At 33.7% G+C, this 20611-nt stretch overlaps 1 protein-coding gene across 1 annotated transcript; it reads left to right on the forward strand.

The window, feature by feature from the left end:
• Positions 1-356: 356 nt before the first annotated feature.
• On the forward strand, positions 357-18098 carry LOC137924142 (glucose dehydrogenase [FAD, quinone]-like). The gene is made up of 14 exons (XM_068767491.1): positions 357-437; positions 1453-1498; positions 7220-7465; positions 8742-8913; positions 10520-10719; positions 12186-12310; positions 12741-12921; positions 13342-13602; positions 13986-14134; positions 15188-15353; positions 15706-15916; positions 16262-16306; positions 16448-16592; positions 17503-18098. The coding sequence occupies exons 2-14, from the start codon at positions 1481-1483 to the stop codon at positions 17675-17677; spliced, it is 2094 nt and encodes a 697-aa protein (XP_068623592.1). The 5' UTR covers positions 357-437; positions 1453-1480; the 3' UTR covers positions 17678-18098.
• Positions 18099-20611: the final 2513 nt, after the last annotated feature.

Below are 20611 nucleotides of genomic sequence, written 5' to 3' on the forward strand. Positions count from 1 at the left end.
TGTAAACTATTTCGAAATTGCATTTTATGTCATGTTTCAAAAAAGTTCCAGTTTCATTTACATATGTTATTAATTCTAACTGTGACCTATATTTAAATATAAAATGTTAATACTTTTAAATAGGACAGTCAATGACAGTTGTTAATGATTAAAAGTGGACTTAAAATGTTGATGATTGTATTTTTTTTTAAATTACGAATATATTCATATGATGCTGATACAATTCGTGTTTCTTGTTTATGTTACAGAGATAAAACGTTATAAATAATGACCAAAATATGCTTGAAGTTTGCTGATGCATAAATACAATATAAGTAAATGCTGGGCGTGGGCAGTTGGTGTCGTCTGCCGCGCGTCTTCTAACGTGCGCGCATCGCGGATAGAGCGTGCGTGTATATTTATTTATATTGTGTGGTGATACATTTGCCGGGCTTTCGGTATGTGTTTTATTTTTTTTAAAAAAGGTTTATATTTATTTTTAAAAAAAATCTGTTTCGTTTTTAGTTGCCGCTTTATTTGAATATATTAGTTTAATTACAACAATTTAAATATATGTTTTGTGATAAAATCCTGACCTTAAATAACTAAAATTAAAATCCAATTATTAATTAGAAGGTCTATGTTAAGTAAATTTTTAATTTTTCATTACGTTTTATTTATAAAGTATAATCATTAAATGAGTAAGAAAGATAGCAATATTACAAAGAAAAACATAAGGAGCGAACATTAAAATAAAATAAAATTGCTAATTTTAGTAAAGAGCCTTTTGCGGAAGTATGCTGAGCGTGTCGTCTCCAAAGCGCGGGCACCGTTATTATTTACATTATTCTGCGTCCGTTTCTCCTTTATGTACATTTGCATAAATCCTCCTTTATGGTAAACAAGTGACTTTTCCAAACAGCTATGGCAACTATTCAAATAAGTGCACAAATACTTTTAAGTTATTAATACATTTTATGCTATGTAATCATAGCACCAATATTAGTTTTTGTCTTAAAGGCACATAACATTATTTGTACATGTATTATTTGCGGCAAAGGTGTGAACAATGAATTGTAAAGTACTATACTCAAAGTTTAAAAGTGAAATGAAAACCTTGTGATAAAAGAGAAAAATCGGGTTTTGTATAATAAAATATAAATAAATAAAATAAATAAGAGTTCTTTTAAGGGATTGTGAAAAACCGGCAAAACCCTAATATTCTTCTCGTCAAAGGTTTTAGGTTTGATCTAATCATTGATTTTGATAATATTAATTCCTTCCAAACAAGATTCAATCAAGCAATGTTTCAAGTGTTTAAAAATATGAAATTTAATGGTTTAATATTTCTGACTGTATTGAACTATATTGTAATTTTGTAAGTGAACTTTATATACATATATAATATATATATATCATGTATATAATATATATACATATATGTGATAAACAAATAAATTTGTTTTGTTTCAGACTCCCAGTACATTTACATTATTTAAAAATGATTCGCTCCGCAGAGGTAATTTTTTTAATACTCATTGAGGTTTTTTTTTAATTTAAATTAATGAAAGTAATTAAAATATGATTAAGTCCTTCCTGTGAATACACTGCATGGCAAGGCAGGGTCTACGTATTATGGTGCTCGTAATTCCACTATTAGTAGCAAGACAAAAACTTTCTTTTAAGTTTTCATCTCTTCTAATAACGATTAATATGATCCCATTTATTACATTTATCATTATCAATATCATTGCAGCGATAACACGTCCACTGCTGAACTTAGGCCACCCCCAGATGTTTTCAATGATACCGGTTGAAAGAGTTAAATTATTAAGAATTTATTAGTTGTCTCTTTTGCATTTTTATAATAAAGCATAACGTGTCTTATAATTCTGATAGCAGCAGTATAATTGTTAGTTTTTTGGCTGATTTTTAACAAATAAGTTTTGGCGCACATATAATAGATGTTTGCATATTTATTTAAACAAGCACAGCAGTGACCTCCACAATTTCATTAAGATTCTTTGGAGTTTTTTTTATTGTTTTGATCTGTTCAATATTCTCAATAATGAGTTTTAAATGTTAATTTAAAAGCAAACTAAAATGAACAAAATTCAATTGCAATTTGATTCAAAATATAATGACAAGCATGAATAAGGCAAAATAATTCGAGATTCCCAAATAAGATCTATAAAATATAACTACTTTTTTTAAACAAATTAAGGGTAGCAATGACGACAATACAAAATATTGACAATAATTACATAGAGAACATGAGACCATATCAAGTGTGATTGAAAAGATCGTTAAGATTAATTTTGGTGGAAGTAAATTTGTTAAAAAATAGATTATATCACTCAAAACAGAATGATATATAATAATATAAATATAACGATAATAAATTATACCTGATAATAAAAAGAACCAATTGGGATCCTATGTACCAAGATGGTAACTAATAAAATATGACTGGAAAAGACGGCTTATTAAGACTGCTATCTTGACTGCGTCCAATTTAATATTGTTATCAATCAGGAAATATTCGAAATTTACATTTAAAATAGTATCATATTAATATAAAACAAAAGAGTCTGCCATTTGAAACCGCCGACATAAATTATTAAAGGTCTAGGAGATCATGTAAAGAGGAATTTGAATAACAGATTAAGGATGTGCAAGATAAAATCACTTTAGATTTAAATAAAAACGCCTGTCAATTCAAAATATTGCAGGGTTACTTGCTTTTTGCAAGTTAATGAAAATTATAAACTAAATAGCTGTAAACAAATCGTTTTGTGGTGTATACTGTCATATACCATGCAAACGTACCGGTTATATGATTATCTAGCTCTAGCATAAAAATGCACCGTTACTAAGGAAGATGAGGTGGGCTAATTACCCTAGTTGAAGGCCACTTATCAATGGTGTTAGTTCATCGTAATGGCAGTATACTGTCGTTTTCCACACATTCACATTAAAACAGGTTTTGTTATTACGTCGGACTAATTGAAATCAAAACAATAATATTTTCATTTAATCGTTAAGTTTTGACCCTATTGGTCTAAGAAGTTCCGCGTGCATAAAACGATGGTTGCGTATACGTTTTTTAAAGTTATGTTTTCATCTTGAATGTTCGTGTTTGACAGTAAACCAATTATATTTCACATCTAAAAGTATTTTTTTTAGTGAAACAAATATGCTTTAAAATAAGCATTCAAACAATAAAACTTATTCAGAAATCTAATTAACATTTCTAATACGTTAATAAGCGAGTGAGCTTTATGGTTACATGAAAATTCTTTAAGAAATACTTTTTAGCAAAATTATACTAGCATCGGTCTGTGATTTTATCTGATAATGTGTGATAATGTAATCCTCAATTATATTTCTCTAATAAAGAAGCATCAATTTTTTTTGTATAGCAAAAAACGAATTAAAAATTACAAAAGTTCCATCTTAATGTGTTTAAAAAAAAAAGAAAGTGGAATTTGATTGGTGAGCTCCTGTAGTTTTTGTTAATTGTCTGTGCTATATTTTTATACAATTAACTAAAGCGTCTTAGTATATTATATGTGGGCCGAGGACATGGTCAGGGTCGCGGAAAGTCGCTAGATGCGGGCTGCGCAAGGCCGGACATCGTGGCCAATCTTGATGGAAGTCTACGCATTGAAATAGCCTTCTATGGTTGACATGAAAAGTGACATGAGAAGTAAAGACATTATACTTCGATTATGTATCACATGTTAATCATAACGTGACAAATACCAATTACTAACGAAATTTATTTTATAATATTATTTGAAATTAATAGTTTTCCGTCTGTTATGTTTCTCGCCATTTCATCGCCATTATGTTTCCTTACATATAAGACTTTGCAGATCCGGTTTAAAACAGTGTCCTTGAAGATTATATCCAATGTAAACTTAATAGTTTATCTTGTTTTTGCTACAAACCACAACGCAATTATCTATTTTTTTTAATAATACTGCTATTAAACAGCATACTTTAAATTTTGAGATTTTATTTTTAATGAAAATTATTATAAATTACGTTTATTGGGATTTTATACGGTTTTTAGTATATAAATACCAAATAAATCAATAGAGAAACATGTTTTATATTCTATATTTCGACACGTTTTTGAAAATTTGTTTTTTTTTTATGTTGTTGAATTTGAAGTTCCGTATAAAAAATTAAAATTTTTCTCTTACATTTTATAATAGAATTAACTGGTAATTAGAATGAGTTTAAAGAAAACAGTACCTGCTTCAGTTTGCTTTCTAATAAAAAAAATACTTTGTTATGGTAAACAAAACTTCATTGTGTTTTCTTGTTTATAGTTTTCTCTTATTTTTTTCCTCTCTTGGCGTCGTTCGTCTTTTGTGCGTGTTACAGTCTTTAACTGGTATGTACTAATTTGTCACGCGATGCAATTTAGGTCAAAGACAAAAAATATATTTTTTGCCGATCTAGAAGAAGTAAAGGAACTATCGTGAGAGACCGCATAGTTTTATAATCAACCTTCATTATGCACGATCTTTTGAACAATTATGTGTCATTAAAGCGATTTAATCTACTTCAATATATCAATTGTAGCTTTTGTAATGAGATATTTTGACGTTTTACTATTAAGAGTATTTTGTTTTGTGGATAGAATTTTTTGAGTCTTATGTCACTACGAAGACACCTATTCCTTGTAATCACTGTGAGTCTTCCGGGTCCATCGCGCCTAAGAGTAAGTAGCCAGGGGCAGTCGAGTTGGTAATCAAACGTGGAAAAAACTGTTAAAAAAACTTCCATTATCCAGACTGTTGTCTTTACCTAACGACATTTTTAATGATCATACTAAAGCTCCTTCGGAAGCTCGTTTCATAAATGAGGTGAAATTTACTCTTGTCATATTTTTTCAATTGTATACTTTTCGCTCTTTAATTTGCCATATATGAATTCATTACAAATTTATTCCTAGTTATTTCGTTTACTAGTATATAGCGCGGTCCAGGAGTTCTTTCAGGTCTGCTCAAATACCTACTTTGAGAGTGACTCTGTACATCTTAACCCACTCAAAGCGAGCACATCTCGCTATATACCCCCCGAACCTCCTTCAAGACTTTTAATTGGTGTCCTAAACATTTGTTTAACACCAGTATCTTAGGGTTTCCACAATCTAAAAGCCATACAGCGCACGTTTCAGATACTCTCATCACTGCAAGCGCCGTTCCCAAAGCTTCTGCATCTACTCTACCTGTGACCTCACATTGCACACATAAAAGCGCTCGATGCAACAAAATGAAGTACCACACAACATATTAACCGATGCGTGTTCGGGAACGGCCGCCCGCCCCGTTTTCGCAAACAGCGCGGGCGATCCGAGGTAGGATCTGTATTCTACCTTAAATTTCCGGTGGTCCTCGTTGCCCTCCCAAGTCGCACATTCACATTCATAATACTACACAATAACTTGTGTAGGACTGCTACCTTCGTGCGATTCGTCATTGTACTAACTGGAACTCGCCTGTCTAGATTTATTTTTAAAAAGGTCGTGGAACCTTCGTTCCGTGAACTCATTTCCGACGAATTTATGAAAGCCCCTAAGACTAAAAGAATTAACATCTTCCGAGACAATAGTATATAGCTCGTCTTTAGGCATATTGGTTTCCCAGGGTTTGATTTCCCTTCACTGTTTTTGAAAATAGGAATAAGTTAGGTCTAGTAGACGTCAACGCCACACCCTCGAGGAAACTACATTGTTTCTTGAACGTGTCTACCATAAATATCCAATCATCAGCTTCTTATTCATCAACAGTAAAACTGGCGTAAAATCTTCATTAAAATATTATGGTGACAAATATTATAATTGAAATATTACTTTGGCGAAACAATAATATAAAGAAGCAATTCTTTTTTAGTTAAATTTTTTTGTTCTTACACAATTATAATTAGATTTTTTTTCGACTAATTTAATGTGAATAAATGATAAATTTAAATGTTCAAACGTTAGATTTCTGGCAAAATCGGAGCCTGCAAAGTATGTATGTAATTAACCTTTGTTTGGTTTTTTGCTTGTTTTTGTTATATAACTAAAGGATTTTACATCGAATATTAAGAAACAAAATTTGACGTAATCAACTGGTCGCTTCTGCCATTACAAAATGTTGAATGGATTGTGAATATTTACTTTGGTTAATTTTTCTTCGTTGTACGCTAAATGTCTGCATTTATTACGATTTTTATGTGATTTTGATTTGTCCACTGTTGGGCTTAAAATAAAATTTATTTTATCGCTAAAAAGTTATTTTATCGTTAGAAAATTAAAATTTTCTAACAATTTTAATTTTTACAAGTTTACTTGAGGCGATTTTTGATTATAGAATAAAGAATACTTTATGATACAAGTTTTAGCAACCAGAAACATAGTTAAGTCATTTCGCAAACCTTCGATCAGGTAATACTGAATCATCTACTGAATGATAGATAAAGGTGAGGTCACTTTTAGTAAGCCCAAAAAAACCTGGACCCAATCCAATCGCACCATGGATTGTTCGTCTACATTACTTAAGTGCTTGCCAGTTGTCTGATCCGAATGAATGAATCTGTAATAATCGGTGCAACGGGTCAAGCCGAGCGCAAGCGCTTTCAGTAGTTTGTTACCTCAAGTTTTGTAAAGCTGTAAAGGGCCATAAAAAATATTGTTATGAGAGTTGTATAAAAGTGTTACAAAACTATTTCTTTTTTTAATTTGTTATGTTGTTGTCGGAGTGGTAATGAAATGGAAAGAATGGAAGAATCTATTTACCTTAATTACTTATAAAACAATTTAAGTTTGATACAATACAAAACAAATACATTACATACATTGAACTTTTATAATATTTTTATTCTATAACAGTAGTGAGGTAGTATGTAATTTATTATATTGAAAATTACATCGTCAACGTGTCCTTGGGAACATCGAAAGTTATAACAAAAAACGCTTGCTTTAATTCAGAAAGCGTTTTCGAACAGTTACGGTAGACTATGCTTTTGAGGTACCGTTATAAAAAATTACATTGATGGCCATTCACGTGTACGACGACGTACTTTAATGCTGGCATTAGAAATGTGAGAAGTACCGCCCTGTTGAAATTAAGTCATGGAGTTGTACTTATTGAGCTCTTAAGTTGTAAGAAGTTATTTAAAAGACAAAGTAAGCTATTTTGTGGTCTTCTCAGTATAACACATTCATTTTTAAATATTTCAGAACTGCGAGTGTCCGATTCGGGAGATAGGTGCGCCTTCTTTAGCGGGTTCGTGTATGGGACAGTCAGTGTTGCTCTTTATGACCATTTTAGAGGCGTTTATAAACGGACGCTGCGATTTGGCTGACCCCTGCAATCGAGTAAATAACAAAGAGGATCCGGATGATACTTACGACTTTGTAGTTATCGGCGGAGGCACCGCTGGCTCTGTAGTCGCAGCGAGACTCTCAGAAAATCCACAGTGGAAGGTGAGGCAATATCACTATCTAATCTGAATTGTTTAAATCTTTAACTATCATATTTTCTTTAAACGTGCTTGAAGTTTTTTACATACATATATTTTTTTATTCTATGTTGCTCGTACATAAATGCTGTGGTTTTTTTTTAAATTATAATTGACAAAACGTTTATCATTGATCTGAATCACGTGACATGCTTTACTATTCGGTGATTGGAGTACAAAATCCTAGTTAATTCTAATCCTAGCTAATTGTCCAGACATAGGACCTGAAATTTCAACCCATTTAATTAATAAGTATGGTTCCCTTATGGGGTTATGGGAAAGCAGTATACGCTTTTTTGTGGCGGAAATTGTTCCTGCAGTTGTTTCACTTAGAAAAATATAATTGTATAATATACTAGTCAATGTATTCGCCACAAATCTGCGGTTTAATTTCCTCAATTAAATTCAAATGTGTGAAATCCGACTATACGGCGTCGGTCAACCGTTTACCGTGAACGCGTAGTTCCCTAAATTGTTTAAATATCGTATTCGTAACGAGTTTTATTAGTCGAAATAATTTTAATTATATTTTGATTCACGATATAAGAGATTTTTATTAATCAAAATGAGATGCAACAACCGTACTATACTTTTCTCACATGAATTTATGCATAATGATATAAATAAGTAATACTTGTTTTTGGTTTTTAAAGCGATTTATAAATTTAACTGTGTTATAAGCCTTTTTTTTTCTTCTCTAGCTTACTAGATATCGGCTTTCGTTTTTTGTGATATTCGATGTGTTTTGACATCTATGTGAATCACGGCAATCGCATGACCAAGCCAAATAATATGGCGTACCGATAAGGCGATGCTAGAGACAATAAAGTATAACTTTCTCTAAGAGGATCAATCCGTTCTTCGTTGTTCGTCGGTACTTGTGCATACGGTTTGTTGTAATCATTGTTACAAGTCGTTTCGGCTCGGGGACGTCCGCTGCCAGGCATAGGTCTCCCCCAAAAAATTCCTATGGAGGAAACATACCATAATCGCCATAATACCATAATTGGCAGGCGGGTTAGTGAACGCGTTTTGGTATTATGGTACGCAGAAGACGCTGATGCGTATCTTATGGATAATTGTTTGTGAGCAATGGCAGTCCTTTATAGTTATTAGATAAAGTGTGTATTATGTAAGATTGTATCTCGGGAATTGAACCCGCGACTACGACCGCTAGTCTTAATTCTATACCGCTTCTCAATTATTACAAGTAATTTTAATAATTTTTAATGTCTGCATAGGTGTTACTTTTGGAGGCTGGTGGTGATGAACCAGTACCATCGTCAGTGCCAGCGTGGGTGACAGCGTACTGGTGGCAAAATGAGACCGATTGGCTTTACTACACAGAACCTCAGGAAAAGGCTTGCCTAGCTGACGGAGGGAAATGTTACTGGCCAAGAGGAAAACTTCTAGGTAACTATAAATTTTTATTCAGTCTTTTCTTAGGAAAAATTCAAAGAAAAAAGCACTGAAAACTAAAAACGGTTTATTATAAATATAAATAGTCAAGTAACGTAATGTTAAGCATTTAAATAATTCTTCGGTTTAAGTAACATTCTCAAAAGCTTTCCCTCGGAATCATTTAGTAATCTTAATGTGATGTAGGTTCTTTTTTAACAACTTGAGTGCTTTTAAATCAAGTCACTGTTAACATAGTATATTGGTTCAGTATGATATAAAGTACTGAGTGCAAATTGTTAAATTATTATGACTCTACAAAAAATGAGTGTACGCGAAGTTGAGTAGTCTATGGTGCAATATGAAAAAACAAAAGAGAAATATGTACGTATCTATGTAACCTCCGTTTAAGCGCCCTAAAAGTTTGGCATTTTACATTCAGGTAAAATTAATAAATGCAACATTTTTTAGGAAGCTTCGGAGTTGTTGTAAAGACTTCCAGTCTAAGTGCCTTTAGTACTCACCGCTGCCAATAAACCCGGAGGAGCTGTAAATGCCTACGGGCAAAAACCTACTGACGCGAAAAAAGTGATAAATTCTGTTTTATATATTTTAGTCGTAAATAATTCTAGAAAAGTTTATTTAAACTCTTTATGCAATAATTAAATAGCTATTATTCATACGGAGGAATATAATTATAAAAACATTCAAAAAATTAAACTACAAAAAGATGAAAAGATCTTTCTTAAAATCGTGATCACAAAGTAATAATTACGATCAATTAACTCAGGGGTAATATCTCGTATTTTATTCATTAACATACACGTTTATTACATCATAAAATAATATTAACAATGCCATATCATAATGGCATTTCCCGGATGTCAACCTTTATTATACTACATCTACATTTATCCTTGATTAGTGTTTAATATTTAAATTTAAATTCATTGACATAAATTATGCTTGGCCATAACGTTTCCGATTTCTTCGATTCTGCTTATATGCGTTAATTTATATTGGTTGAATTTATTAGGAAATTACATATAGTTCAAAATTATCGCCGTAGCTATAATCCTTTTTATTCTTGCCATATGTAAATCATCACTTCAGCCAATATCCAATGTTTTCCGACGACTTTAACAAGGTCGCATGTGCACTTTGTGGAAGGCTGTCCTACTTTGCGATAGCCGGTCTGTGGTTTCTACTCTAGAAACGTAAGGCCCCAACGGCAATCTGTTTTGCATGCTATGTGGCAACCACGGAAATTCAACTTGCCAATCCAATTATTTATATCAGAAATGTAACGTCCCTGCCCCGCGCATGGAAGGGGTGTAAAAGAATATTAAAAAAAATTGCCAATCCGCTAGGTTAAATCGGTGACGTTTTCAACTAATTCGATCGCGCAGCGAATACCCAGGTATGGTCCTCTCCAAGGCTCGTTGAGCGACTGCGATCTTCACATTAAGGCCCAATGTGAGAGAACACGTTTCAGTGCCGCAAGTGATCACTGGTTGCACACGTTGGTCATACACCTACATTTTAAGGCACTGGATTGGGATATTGGACGAGAATATGTTTTTTCTAGTTGAATGACTATATGTAAATTCCTCTTTACCAGGTGGCTGTTCCACAATCAATGGTATGATGTACACGCGTGGTCACCCCGCTGACTATGATGGGTGGGCTGTCAACGGCGCTACCGGCTGGTCATGGCATGAAGTGTTTCCTTACTTTTTAAAAAGTGAAGACAATAAAGAGATTGGTTCAGGCGTGTCGAGGGAATATCACAATGTTGGCGGACCCATGCCTGTACAGAGAGTAAGCAATGTCTTCCTCTAACTTTCCTTAGAACTATATAGAGGATATGTATGTATTTTGCGCATTTCAACATTTATAACCAAGTAAATTAAGTTATTGAAGAAGGAAACATTCGAGGAAATAATATTCGAAAAAATATAATCGAATATTACTTTATTAATAAAATTCATTAATAAAGTAATATTCGATTAAGTCACTAAAATTTTTCAAGGGTATTTGTTAGGTCATATGTTTTTGGATAAATATTTTATTTTTTTCTAGCTACACTAGGTAAAGGAATGCGACTTGCGATCGTAGGTCGCAGTTTCCATTTTCGAGATACAATCTTAGATAAATCACACTTTATGCATTAATTATATAGTATTGCCACTGTTCACAAACGAGTTTCCAGATGATATGCAGCAGCGTCCTGTGTGTACCATAAAACCACACTGTGATCGCCAAACCACCTGCCTAACGTAGCGATTATAGTATATCTCGGTGCTAAAATAATCTACACATTGTAGTAATAAGTTTTTATACAAGTTTTGTTTATTAAACTTAAATTAGTAATAGAAATTAATTCCGAGACATTACAAGCGAGCGTATTTTAAAACCGTACGCTTCTACGAAATAGTTACTAATTTTATGATCTTCGTGAAATCAATCTTGATGAAGATTCCAGAAGTGCTAAATTATCATCATATATATATGCCCCTTCTTCATTGGTAACGTTCTTCGAACGGAAATCTATCTTCGTCAATGCAAATTTATAGTTAAAAGGATTATCTTATAATTGTGTAATTTTGTAATAAATGAATATTCTTCTGACGAAGTTATATAAGTTCATCCTGCAACCCAATTTTTCTCTTCTCATAAATTTCTTTACTTTTTATTCACACTTAAAATCAATTTATTGCCGTCCCCTAGCGTATAATTGGCATACTTGTTTATTATGATTGTTTCCTTCTAATTTTATATATTTCACGTAATGATAGGCTTTCAAATCAATTGATTTTACATAAAATAAACTATTTTTTTTTGCATTCAATTAAGTCGAAGAGGGATTATATGATACTAGTTGAAGTTAACTTTCACTTCGCAACTGGTAAAACCTTGAGTTTTTGTCCATACTTAAATAAAATTAAATATTAAAAAAAGATATATCAAAAGAACATGTTAAAATCAAATAATATTATTAATAATAAAATAGTATTATACGTAATGTATATATATACATGTATGTAGTATTGTAAGCATATCTAAGTTCTCGAGTGGCGACCACGTGCCGGTAAATTAAGCATGGGTAGGCTTGCCACTGTGGGGACCGTCGACATATTTAAGGTTGTGGAAAATCAATGGATGTGGGCAACGCAAAATCTGTCATTATGTCGATCTCTGGGGAAGACATATGCGTTGCAGCGGGCTATGTATTAATGTGAAATATTAAAATAATAAATATCACATTAATTTTTTTCTAACAACAGTTTCGCCACGCGCCTCAATTTGCTCACGACGTGGTCTCGGCTTCAATAGAGCTTGGTTTTCCACCCACCAGCGACTTAAACGGCGAAAGTTCTACGGGTTTTACCATCGCGCAGACTTTCAACGAGTAAGGAATACTATCTTTTATATTAATAATGTTCTTAATTACATAAATAGTAAATTGTTCTTGTATAACTAATATTTAACTAATAAAAAAATTTATATTATGTAAAAAAACTAACATATTTTTAATTTAGCAAGTGGGAGTATATTTCATCAGAATTATCTTTTATAAAAGCAGTCGGTTTTAAATTTATTATAATTTTATATTTTTTAAATGAATGTATAGTTTCTTACTTAGAATGGACTTCCGCGAGGTAACGCCTGATTCCATTAAATGTTAAATAAGTATGTCATAATTAGCATCGTGTCAGCGAATAGATGCATATTGCAAGGCATAGGCAATATAGTATGGGGTAGTAAATATATGGCAAGAAACCAAATGTTGGCTACTACAATAAATTTTGTTTTAATAAGTAACATTTATCTTCTAACAGCGGTGGTTCAAGATATAGCGCAGCGCGTGGATTCCTGCGCCCCGCCGCGAAGCGCGAAAATCTACACGTGATTTTTAACGCACTGGGCTCTAAGGTCGTAGTAGACCCTGGCACCAAGAAGGTTACCGCTGTGGAATACATTAAAGACAGCGTAACGAAGTCTGTTCGCGTCAATAAGGAGGTAAGAATTTGTATACAAAGACATTCGATTGCTATTTTCCCGCTCCTGTTATTAGTGCTCTTTCAAGCGCATTTTGAAAGAGAATTGGACAGATAGGCATCAATATTTGTTAAAAATCATAAAGATTCTTTTACACGTGGATACTAGAGTAACAATTTATTTTTTTTCAATCGAAATTTCGTCATCGTACAATTTACTGCCTGTATCTGGGTTTCTTACATTAAATTTCCAATAAAAACTTTTTTCTTTGTTTTACGCGAATAAACGAACCTGTATCAACTTTTAATTATAGACGAGAAGAGGAAGTGTAGAAGATAAGTTTTGCATTATATAGTATCTTCTTTGTACCACGAACATAGTTTAGTTTACGCTGATTGCTATTCGTAAAAAGATATAGATGAATAAATAATATAATTTCAGGCAATACTATCAGGCGGTACACTCAATTCCCCACAAATATTACTACTCTCCGGCATCGGTCCAAAAGAAATTCTAGACAAATTTAACATACCGGTGATCCACGAGCTTCTAGGCGTGGGACAAAATCTACAGAACCACGTCGGAGTTAATCTTGAATTTACACTGACAAAAGAACCTGATGTACCTGTATTGGATTGGTCGACGGCTATGGATTACATACTGCAGAGGACTGGCCCGCTGTCTTCTACTGGTTTATCTCAGGTAATTTTCAGTAAACGGTGTATAATATGTGTGATAACTACATCAACAGTAGCTTCACTTATTAGTAGTTATAATCATTTTTTCTTTAGATGTCTTTTCGGCTATTGTCGTACCTAAAATCTAAAACGCTATAAAGCGTTGTAGGTATACGCGCGACAAAACGAAGGGGACTATGGCCTGCTACGTTCCTGTCGCAGCGGCGACGCTCACGCTCTTTTTTCCTCGGCCCCCATCTGGCCGCGCTTTCCCAAGGCGTAATACAGCGATTACAATATCACTATAATGCAAGAGCTCGATCAGATTAATCGCATTTGGCCAATTTTGTATAAACCAACGGGCACGACCGTTACAATTTTATTAAACGACGTCAAATCTTTTTCCAGTTAACCGGTTTTTTGAATTCGAAGTACGCGCCAGCAGGGGGTCGCCAGCCGGACATCCAATATTTCTTCAGCGGCTACTACGCGAGCTGCGGCGATGGGAATATCGTGGAACCCGACAGTACTGACGCCGACGAGCACAGGACTGTGTCGTAAGTGATACGAGAGAACAGTTCCACGTACGATAGATGTACAAATTCTCGCTTAATTCTTCCTCAATGCAGAAACGAAGGTCTGAAACGAATCTCCTACGGTATAGTGCAACAGCAATACGATTACACTTTTTGCTATTCCCACGGGCTAGTTTTTTCCCTTCCATTTTGTTCTTTATACATACAATGTAGTGCTGTGTTAAAAATAACATTCTAATAATTATAATAGTAAGTAGAGACGTGCAGGCGTTTTCCTGATGATAATGAGCAGCCAATTCAGTTTACAGAAAACAGTTTTGAAATAATTGTATTACAAAACTCGTTGCGGAAATTAGAAATTCTTTTGTTCTAGAAATTCCTTTTCCCGAGAAATTCCTTTGTCCTAGAAATTCCATTGTTCTATAAATTCCTTTGTCCGAGAAATTCCTTTGTCCTAGAAATTCCTTTGTTCTAGAAATTCCTCAGCGCTTTGTGGAATTTCTTGGACATTGAATCTGCGCATTACTTTGCGTCATGTTTGATTAAACCGATAACTGTTATGTAATGTTGTTTAATTGCAGATTAGTAAGATCGTAATAGCAATGCGGATACTATATCATTATTAAAATAGGAATAATTAAAATAGGAAAAGAAATTGATGATAATTTGATTGCAATTATGAATTACTTCAGGCCACATTTACAAGCTCACAATCGTGTAACTAGCTATGGACTATGCTCGGGATTTGGTTGCGGACATAATCAGGATTGAAATTTGTAGACGAACGAAAGTGACTGACATAATGATGCAGATTAGCAAATTGAAGTGGCGGTGGGCGGTTCACACATATTTTCACAGAATGGCTGGCTTTAAGTTTCTGCAGTAAAGATCAAGGACCTTACAAAGTTAATACACGACCTTGTATAATCGTCGGAAGAACTAGGATATTGGCCGCTTTCGATCGTTTCTGGAATCCGTAGGAAGCCTACATCTAACGGTGTCCTACGTCTGAAATGATGAATGATGATGATGAATAAATAGATTTTTGAACCGATAACTTCAATGTCGGCACAGGATCTCTGCGATAGCTCTGCAGCCTCGCAGCAGGGGCTATGTGTCGCTGCATTCCACGAACCCCGCCGACCCGCCCCTCATGCAGCCAAATTACTTCTTCGACGAGCATGAGATGGATGTCCTGGTAGAAGCCTCCAAGATTGCATATCGACTAGCTAACGCAACTGTAAGCTGAATTACTCACATTTATAAATATAGGACACAAGAATACAATAGCATGCATGCTTAGCCTAACAGTTTATGTGAAAACCATGGCAATACCTTTCATAATTTGAATTAACAAATGTTATTTTTCTGCATTTATAGCCAGAGTTTGATTTTGATAGCCTAGTTAATAAGCTCTAGGGCTCTATCTGGAGCATGGGTTAGAGTTGTAAAATAACATATTATACTGGATTTGAAATAGATTAATAACGGCAAAATATACTGCCCCTTACCCCAAAAATATTTATTCGAATAGTATAAAATTCGAATATAATAGAAATGCGTGTTTTGACATAGAAAAATAAATTTCGTAGATTTTACGTGAGAAATATGGCATGATCCCGAAGCCCGGGTACGGTGAGAAGTGTCCGGGAGGTGGGGCGAATCCTACCGACGAGTTCTTCCGATGCCTGGCGCGCGAATACACGGCGCCCGAGAATCACCAAGTCGGTACCTGCAAAATGGGACCCGAAACAGACCCAATGGCGGTCGTAGACCCGCAACTCCGAGTGCATGGTATACGAGGTACGCTTATTCTTAAACCAAATTATTTTTTTTCGTCTTAATCATCTTAAACCGTTTTTATTGCAAATCTATAAGGGAAGCTTATATCCAACCGTGTACGCGTGGCATTTCGGCACACTATTCACCATTTTTTTTAATTTAAATTTCTATAGTTTAGGCTGTACGCACTTTGAAAATCTTTTTAATGTTCTTACTGACAAAGACAGCAAATACGCAATGCTGAACAGACAATGGATATATTTATTGCAAGAATTAAATTAATAAAGCAAGGTTTTAGAACTACTAAAAGTAGCTTATGCTTACAAAGACTACGCGTATAAATTTCTTACTGTATTTATGTTGTAGGCCTGAGAGTGATCGACGCAGCTGTCATGCCAACATTACCGACAGGTAAGTCAAACCTCGAACATTGTTTCCATGGTTTATATTTACACTTTTTGTTTTAAAAACAAATTCCAAGGAAAATACACAAAGGTTTATGGATTTTGTAACATTACAGAGACTTGTTCAAAAGTAAGTTATTTTTAACAGGTAACACTGCAGCTCCAACTATAATGGTGGCAGAGCGCGGCGCCGAATTCATAATAACCCGCCATCAACAGTTTAAAAACAGGCCAATTGATGAACTTGGTAATAGATTTGGCGAAACATCTCAAAACGGCAATAATGATTTCAGGTGAGTCCGGTGTAACATTTTCGACGTCATGTCAGTTTGACATGTGTCGTCAATATTACTTTAATGACAAGTATAATCGTCGTATCAACCCATAGACGTCCACTGCAAGGCATAGGCCTCTTTCAAAAAAAGATATATGTCCAGGTATCCCCCGACCATATCCCGCATATCTATCATAATCACCTCGATTGGCAGGCGGGTTGGCGGTCGACCTTATTGGTATTATAGTACGCAGACGACGCGGTTTGCCTCCTTTGGATACTTGTTTTTATTTTTTCTTCTTGTGTAAGCAATGACAATTGAGTGTAATTAATGCAAAAATAGTGAATTATATAAGATCGTACTGAACCCGCGACCTACGATCCCAAGTTTCAGTCCTCTATTCCTGGGCTACTACAACTACATTTATTGTATTAAATTTAAATCATACTATTCAATATTGAAATTTCATAAATAAATCTGTGTCCATAACATCCTGGGAAATATATTCTGTATTATAGTATATTGTGCATAGAAAAATTTTGATTATGGTTAAAACTTATTCAATGTATATTAATATGGATAACAGTATTTTTTAATGTTAATGATTAGTAACAAACAGTGTCAAATGAAGTGATTGCCGTACATTCTGTAGATGTACGGCAATCACTTGCTATGCTATGTTATTCTTAAGAAAAATAAACTATTTAGCACCCCCCGAGTAATTATAAAAATTATTATATTTCAAATATTATAAAAACACAAAATTTTAAAAAGTTAGTTTCAGTGTGAGCTGGTTCATAGCTGTGAATATTTGTCTTTTTAAAATTAAGAGCATTGTACAAGTTTGCACCTAATTGAATCCTTTTCATGTAACCCGCAAAGTACGTTGAATACAGTGATTAAGTAATATTTTGTTTATAATTTATAGGTGGGATAATAATGGCGCTGATTGGCACATCAATGACGCGGATAAAGCGCATAAATGGGAGTGGAGTGCATGGCATAAACTTCCACGCTGGTACTGGGCCCACAAGTCTCATGATAATGAAAGTCCCAATTGGGGGAAAACACAAAACCAAGAGAGTACTACTGCGGCGTATTAAAATAGAGATGTGAGACACATTCTTAAATAAAACGATAGCATGAAGACAGACAAGTTCCGTCACTTTCGAACTACGAAAAAAAAAATTATTGCCATCACCAAAAATTGTTATTTATTATAAAAATGTAAGATTGCGCTAGATTCAGCAAGTTTGTAACATGCTCTCGATTTAAAAAATGCCTGTTTCGAATAAAATAAAAAAGTTTTAAGCATATAACAAAAATGCAACTAATTTTTAATCTTAATAAAATTGGACAGGCAATCAAGTGAATAGAATTTTTCGTAAAATTTCAAGTCCTTTTGTATAAACATTTTAACAGTAAATTAATGGAGGTAATACATTATTAGTTGTATAAATAGAACAAAAACAATCTTAATATTTTTAATTATTGTTTTGTAAACTGTAAAAGAATGATGCTGCTAGATATGAGTGTATATTATCATTATTTATAATTCTTTGGTTGTAAGTAAATAGGCGTTACTTGTAAATAAGCGGTTATAACTGATAGCTATTGGATACAATGCAACGCTAGCGCAAAATTAGGTGTTAAGATAAATTATTAAAGTATTAAAAATAATACTACTCGTTGTTTTTTTTTTATTATTTTCCCACCTTTTGCTCTCTTATAAAACTCAATTAATATTTATTATGAAAAAAGTGTTTATTACACTTATGGTCTTAGATATAATCATACGAGTATTACAAAAAATGTTGACTGTGTGTCCCTGTCTTCAAAAACGTTTTGCTGCGGTCAACACAAGCTTATTAAATTCTATTGCTTATCGCTTAATGTTCAATATGCGGTGTATGTTAATAAATTTATCCTTTGATACAGTGGCGTAGCTATGGTATTTGGGGCCTGGGGCAGATTGGGGCTTGGTGCCCCTCCTCCCCCCCTAAAGAGTCTAAATAATTTCAAAATTCAGAACGGAATGTTGTTAGTATATATATTTTTTGGTTCAAAATAATAATAAATTTATATAAAATAACATTAGATCTTAATAATTTTTAATGGGAAAATTTAAAAACGAACATTTCTCGCTTTTTGGCCTGCAAAGTCATTAATTACATTTTCAAAATCAATAGTGTCGACTAGTTTGAAACACAGAAATGTGTTTTTGTGATTTAAGGCCCTTTTAAAAAACACTATGTGTTTTGCGAATGAAAGGCTTAAACACTGTGTATATTATAATTTGTAACCGTTTACTTTTTTTTTAATGGTCATATTATTTAACAACTTACAAAAAAGAACCTAACAAAAATAGTAAAATTCGATATTCTTTTAATGTTATTTACTTTAAATTATGGTTTTCATTTTTCTTTTAACATTTCATTATTCATCATTCAAAAAAAAAATTCAAAAAAATTATTTTTAATTTTGGTGCCCCCCCCTGCTTGTGGTGCCTGGTGCGGCCGCCCCGCTCGCCACTCCCTAGCTACGCCACTGCTTTGATACCCACTTGCACATTGCCTCAGTTGGTCCCTGCCGCTGTTGTCACTTTTATTATTTCTACTTATCTACATAAAGATTCTGATCTACTTTGCACATTTTAACTCCCTTTGCTATTTTCGACTATCGTTAACATTCAATAAGTGATTGTAATACTGCACAATTATGTATACACCATCAAAACACTAAGGGCCTTCGTTCTAAAACTAAGCAATTCTATAGATATATACTTATGAACTCATTACGTTATATTGCTTACTGAGACATGGTTATTGCATGCAATATCAGATAGTGAACTGTTTGACGATAGGTACCTAGTATTCCATCGTGATCGTGACTATGAACATACTAAACAGTCAAAAGGGGGAGGAGTTCTATTGCTGTGCACAGCGACCTGGCTGCAGTGGCCAGGCCCGAGTGGAGTAGCTCTGCGGAAGATATATGGGTAACTGTAGTTATAAGCTCACGTTTAAATAATAGAGCACAGTTGAATAGAATTAATTTCTGCTCTGTATACATTTGCAACGAAAATGTAGGTTTGTCAGCTGAGTTATAGTTACTTTTATGAAAATCTATTAGATATTATATTTAGAAACCCAGATAATATTTTCATAATTGTGAGTGATTTTAATCAACCAAACATACTATGGAATAAGTTAAATAATAGTCTTGACCTTACCCCGTCTAACTTTGTTGGTGTCACGCAATGTGATTTCATTGATACTATAAATTGTTGTGTGACTTGTCTCAATACAACTATGTACGTAATTGCAATGACCGTATACTCGATTTAGTCCTATCTAATAGTTACATGTCTGTCAGTTCGTGTTCTTATCCGTTGGTACCGGAGGATCAACACTACAGATAACTTCAAGTTACTTTTAGTATAACTCGATATACTGAATGAAAGCCATTAACCCATTAAAAATACTTTTATAACACCGGGGACCATAATAGTATCCGCAAGAAATTTGATGCTTTAGACTAAGCGGATTATCTGAAGGACAACAATGTTCAGCATTGCGTTGATCTTTTTACAGTCAATTAAATACCCTCATTTCGGAGCATGTCCCGTCTAAAATATTAGATAATAATAAGTCACCTCCTTGGTACTTACGCAATTTAAGTAAAGTACTTAAGAAAAAAGCTAAATACTCAAGCAAATATCGAATATATGGTAATTTGACAGATCGGCTACCGTCTGAATTCTTATCAAAAAGAGCTGAAAAGCTCGAGGCTATCTGCGACAAAGATTACTCAAATAATATTGGAAATCCTATATTAACCAGTCCTAAGTCTTTTTGGTCAGTCATGAGCTCTAAAACCATAACTCATGCTCTTCCATTTACAATGACCTATAGCAATCTAATTGCGAGCTCTGGCTAAGATATTTGCAACTGTTTCTCCGACTACTTCCAATCTCAGTTCCTTGAAGCTGTCGATGAGCCGTAGCACTGCTGCATATCTTACTTTAGCGAACTCTT

This window comes from Battus philenor, unplaced genomic scaffold (genome assembly GCF_028537555.1).
Source record: "Battus philenor isolate CCGP_79_NKW_IND1 unplaced genomic scaffold, ilBatPhil1.0.hap1 SCAF_23, whole genome shotgun sequence".
Classification (NCBI taxonomy): Eukaryota; Metazoa; Arthropoda; class Insecta; order Lepidoptera; family Papilionidae; genus Battus; species Battus philenor.

Excerpts from the sequence above, each read along its gene's own strand:
- LOC137924142 (XM_068767491.1), top strand. Across the intron at positions 14,135-15,187 it reads GACGAGCACAGGACTGTGTC|GATCTCTGCGATAGCTCTGC; the intron begins GTAAGTGATACG and ends ATGTCGGCACAG. Across the intron at positions 16,307-16,447 it reads CATGCCAACATTACCGACAG|GTAACACTGCAGCTCCAACT; the intron begins GTAAGTCAAACC and ends TATTTTTAACAG.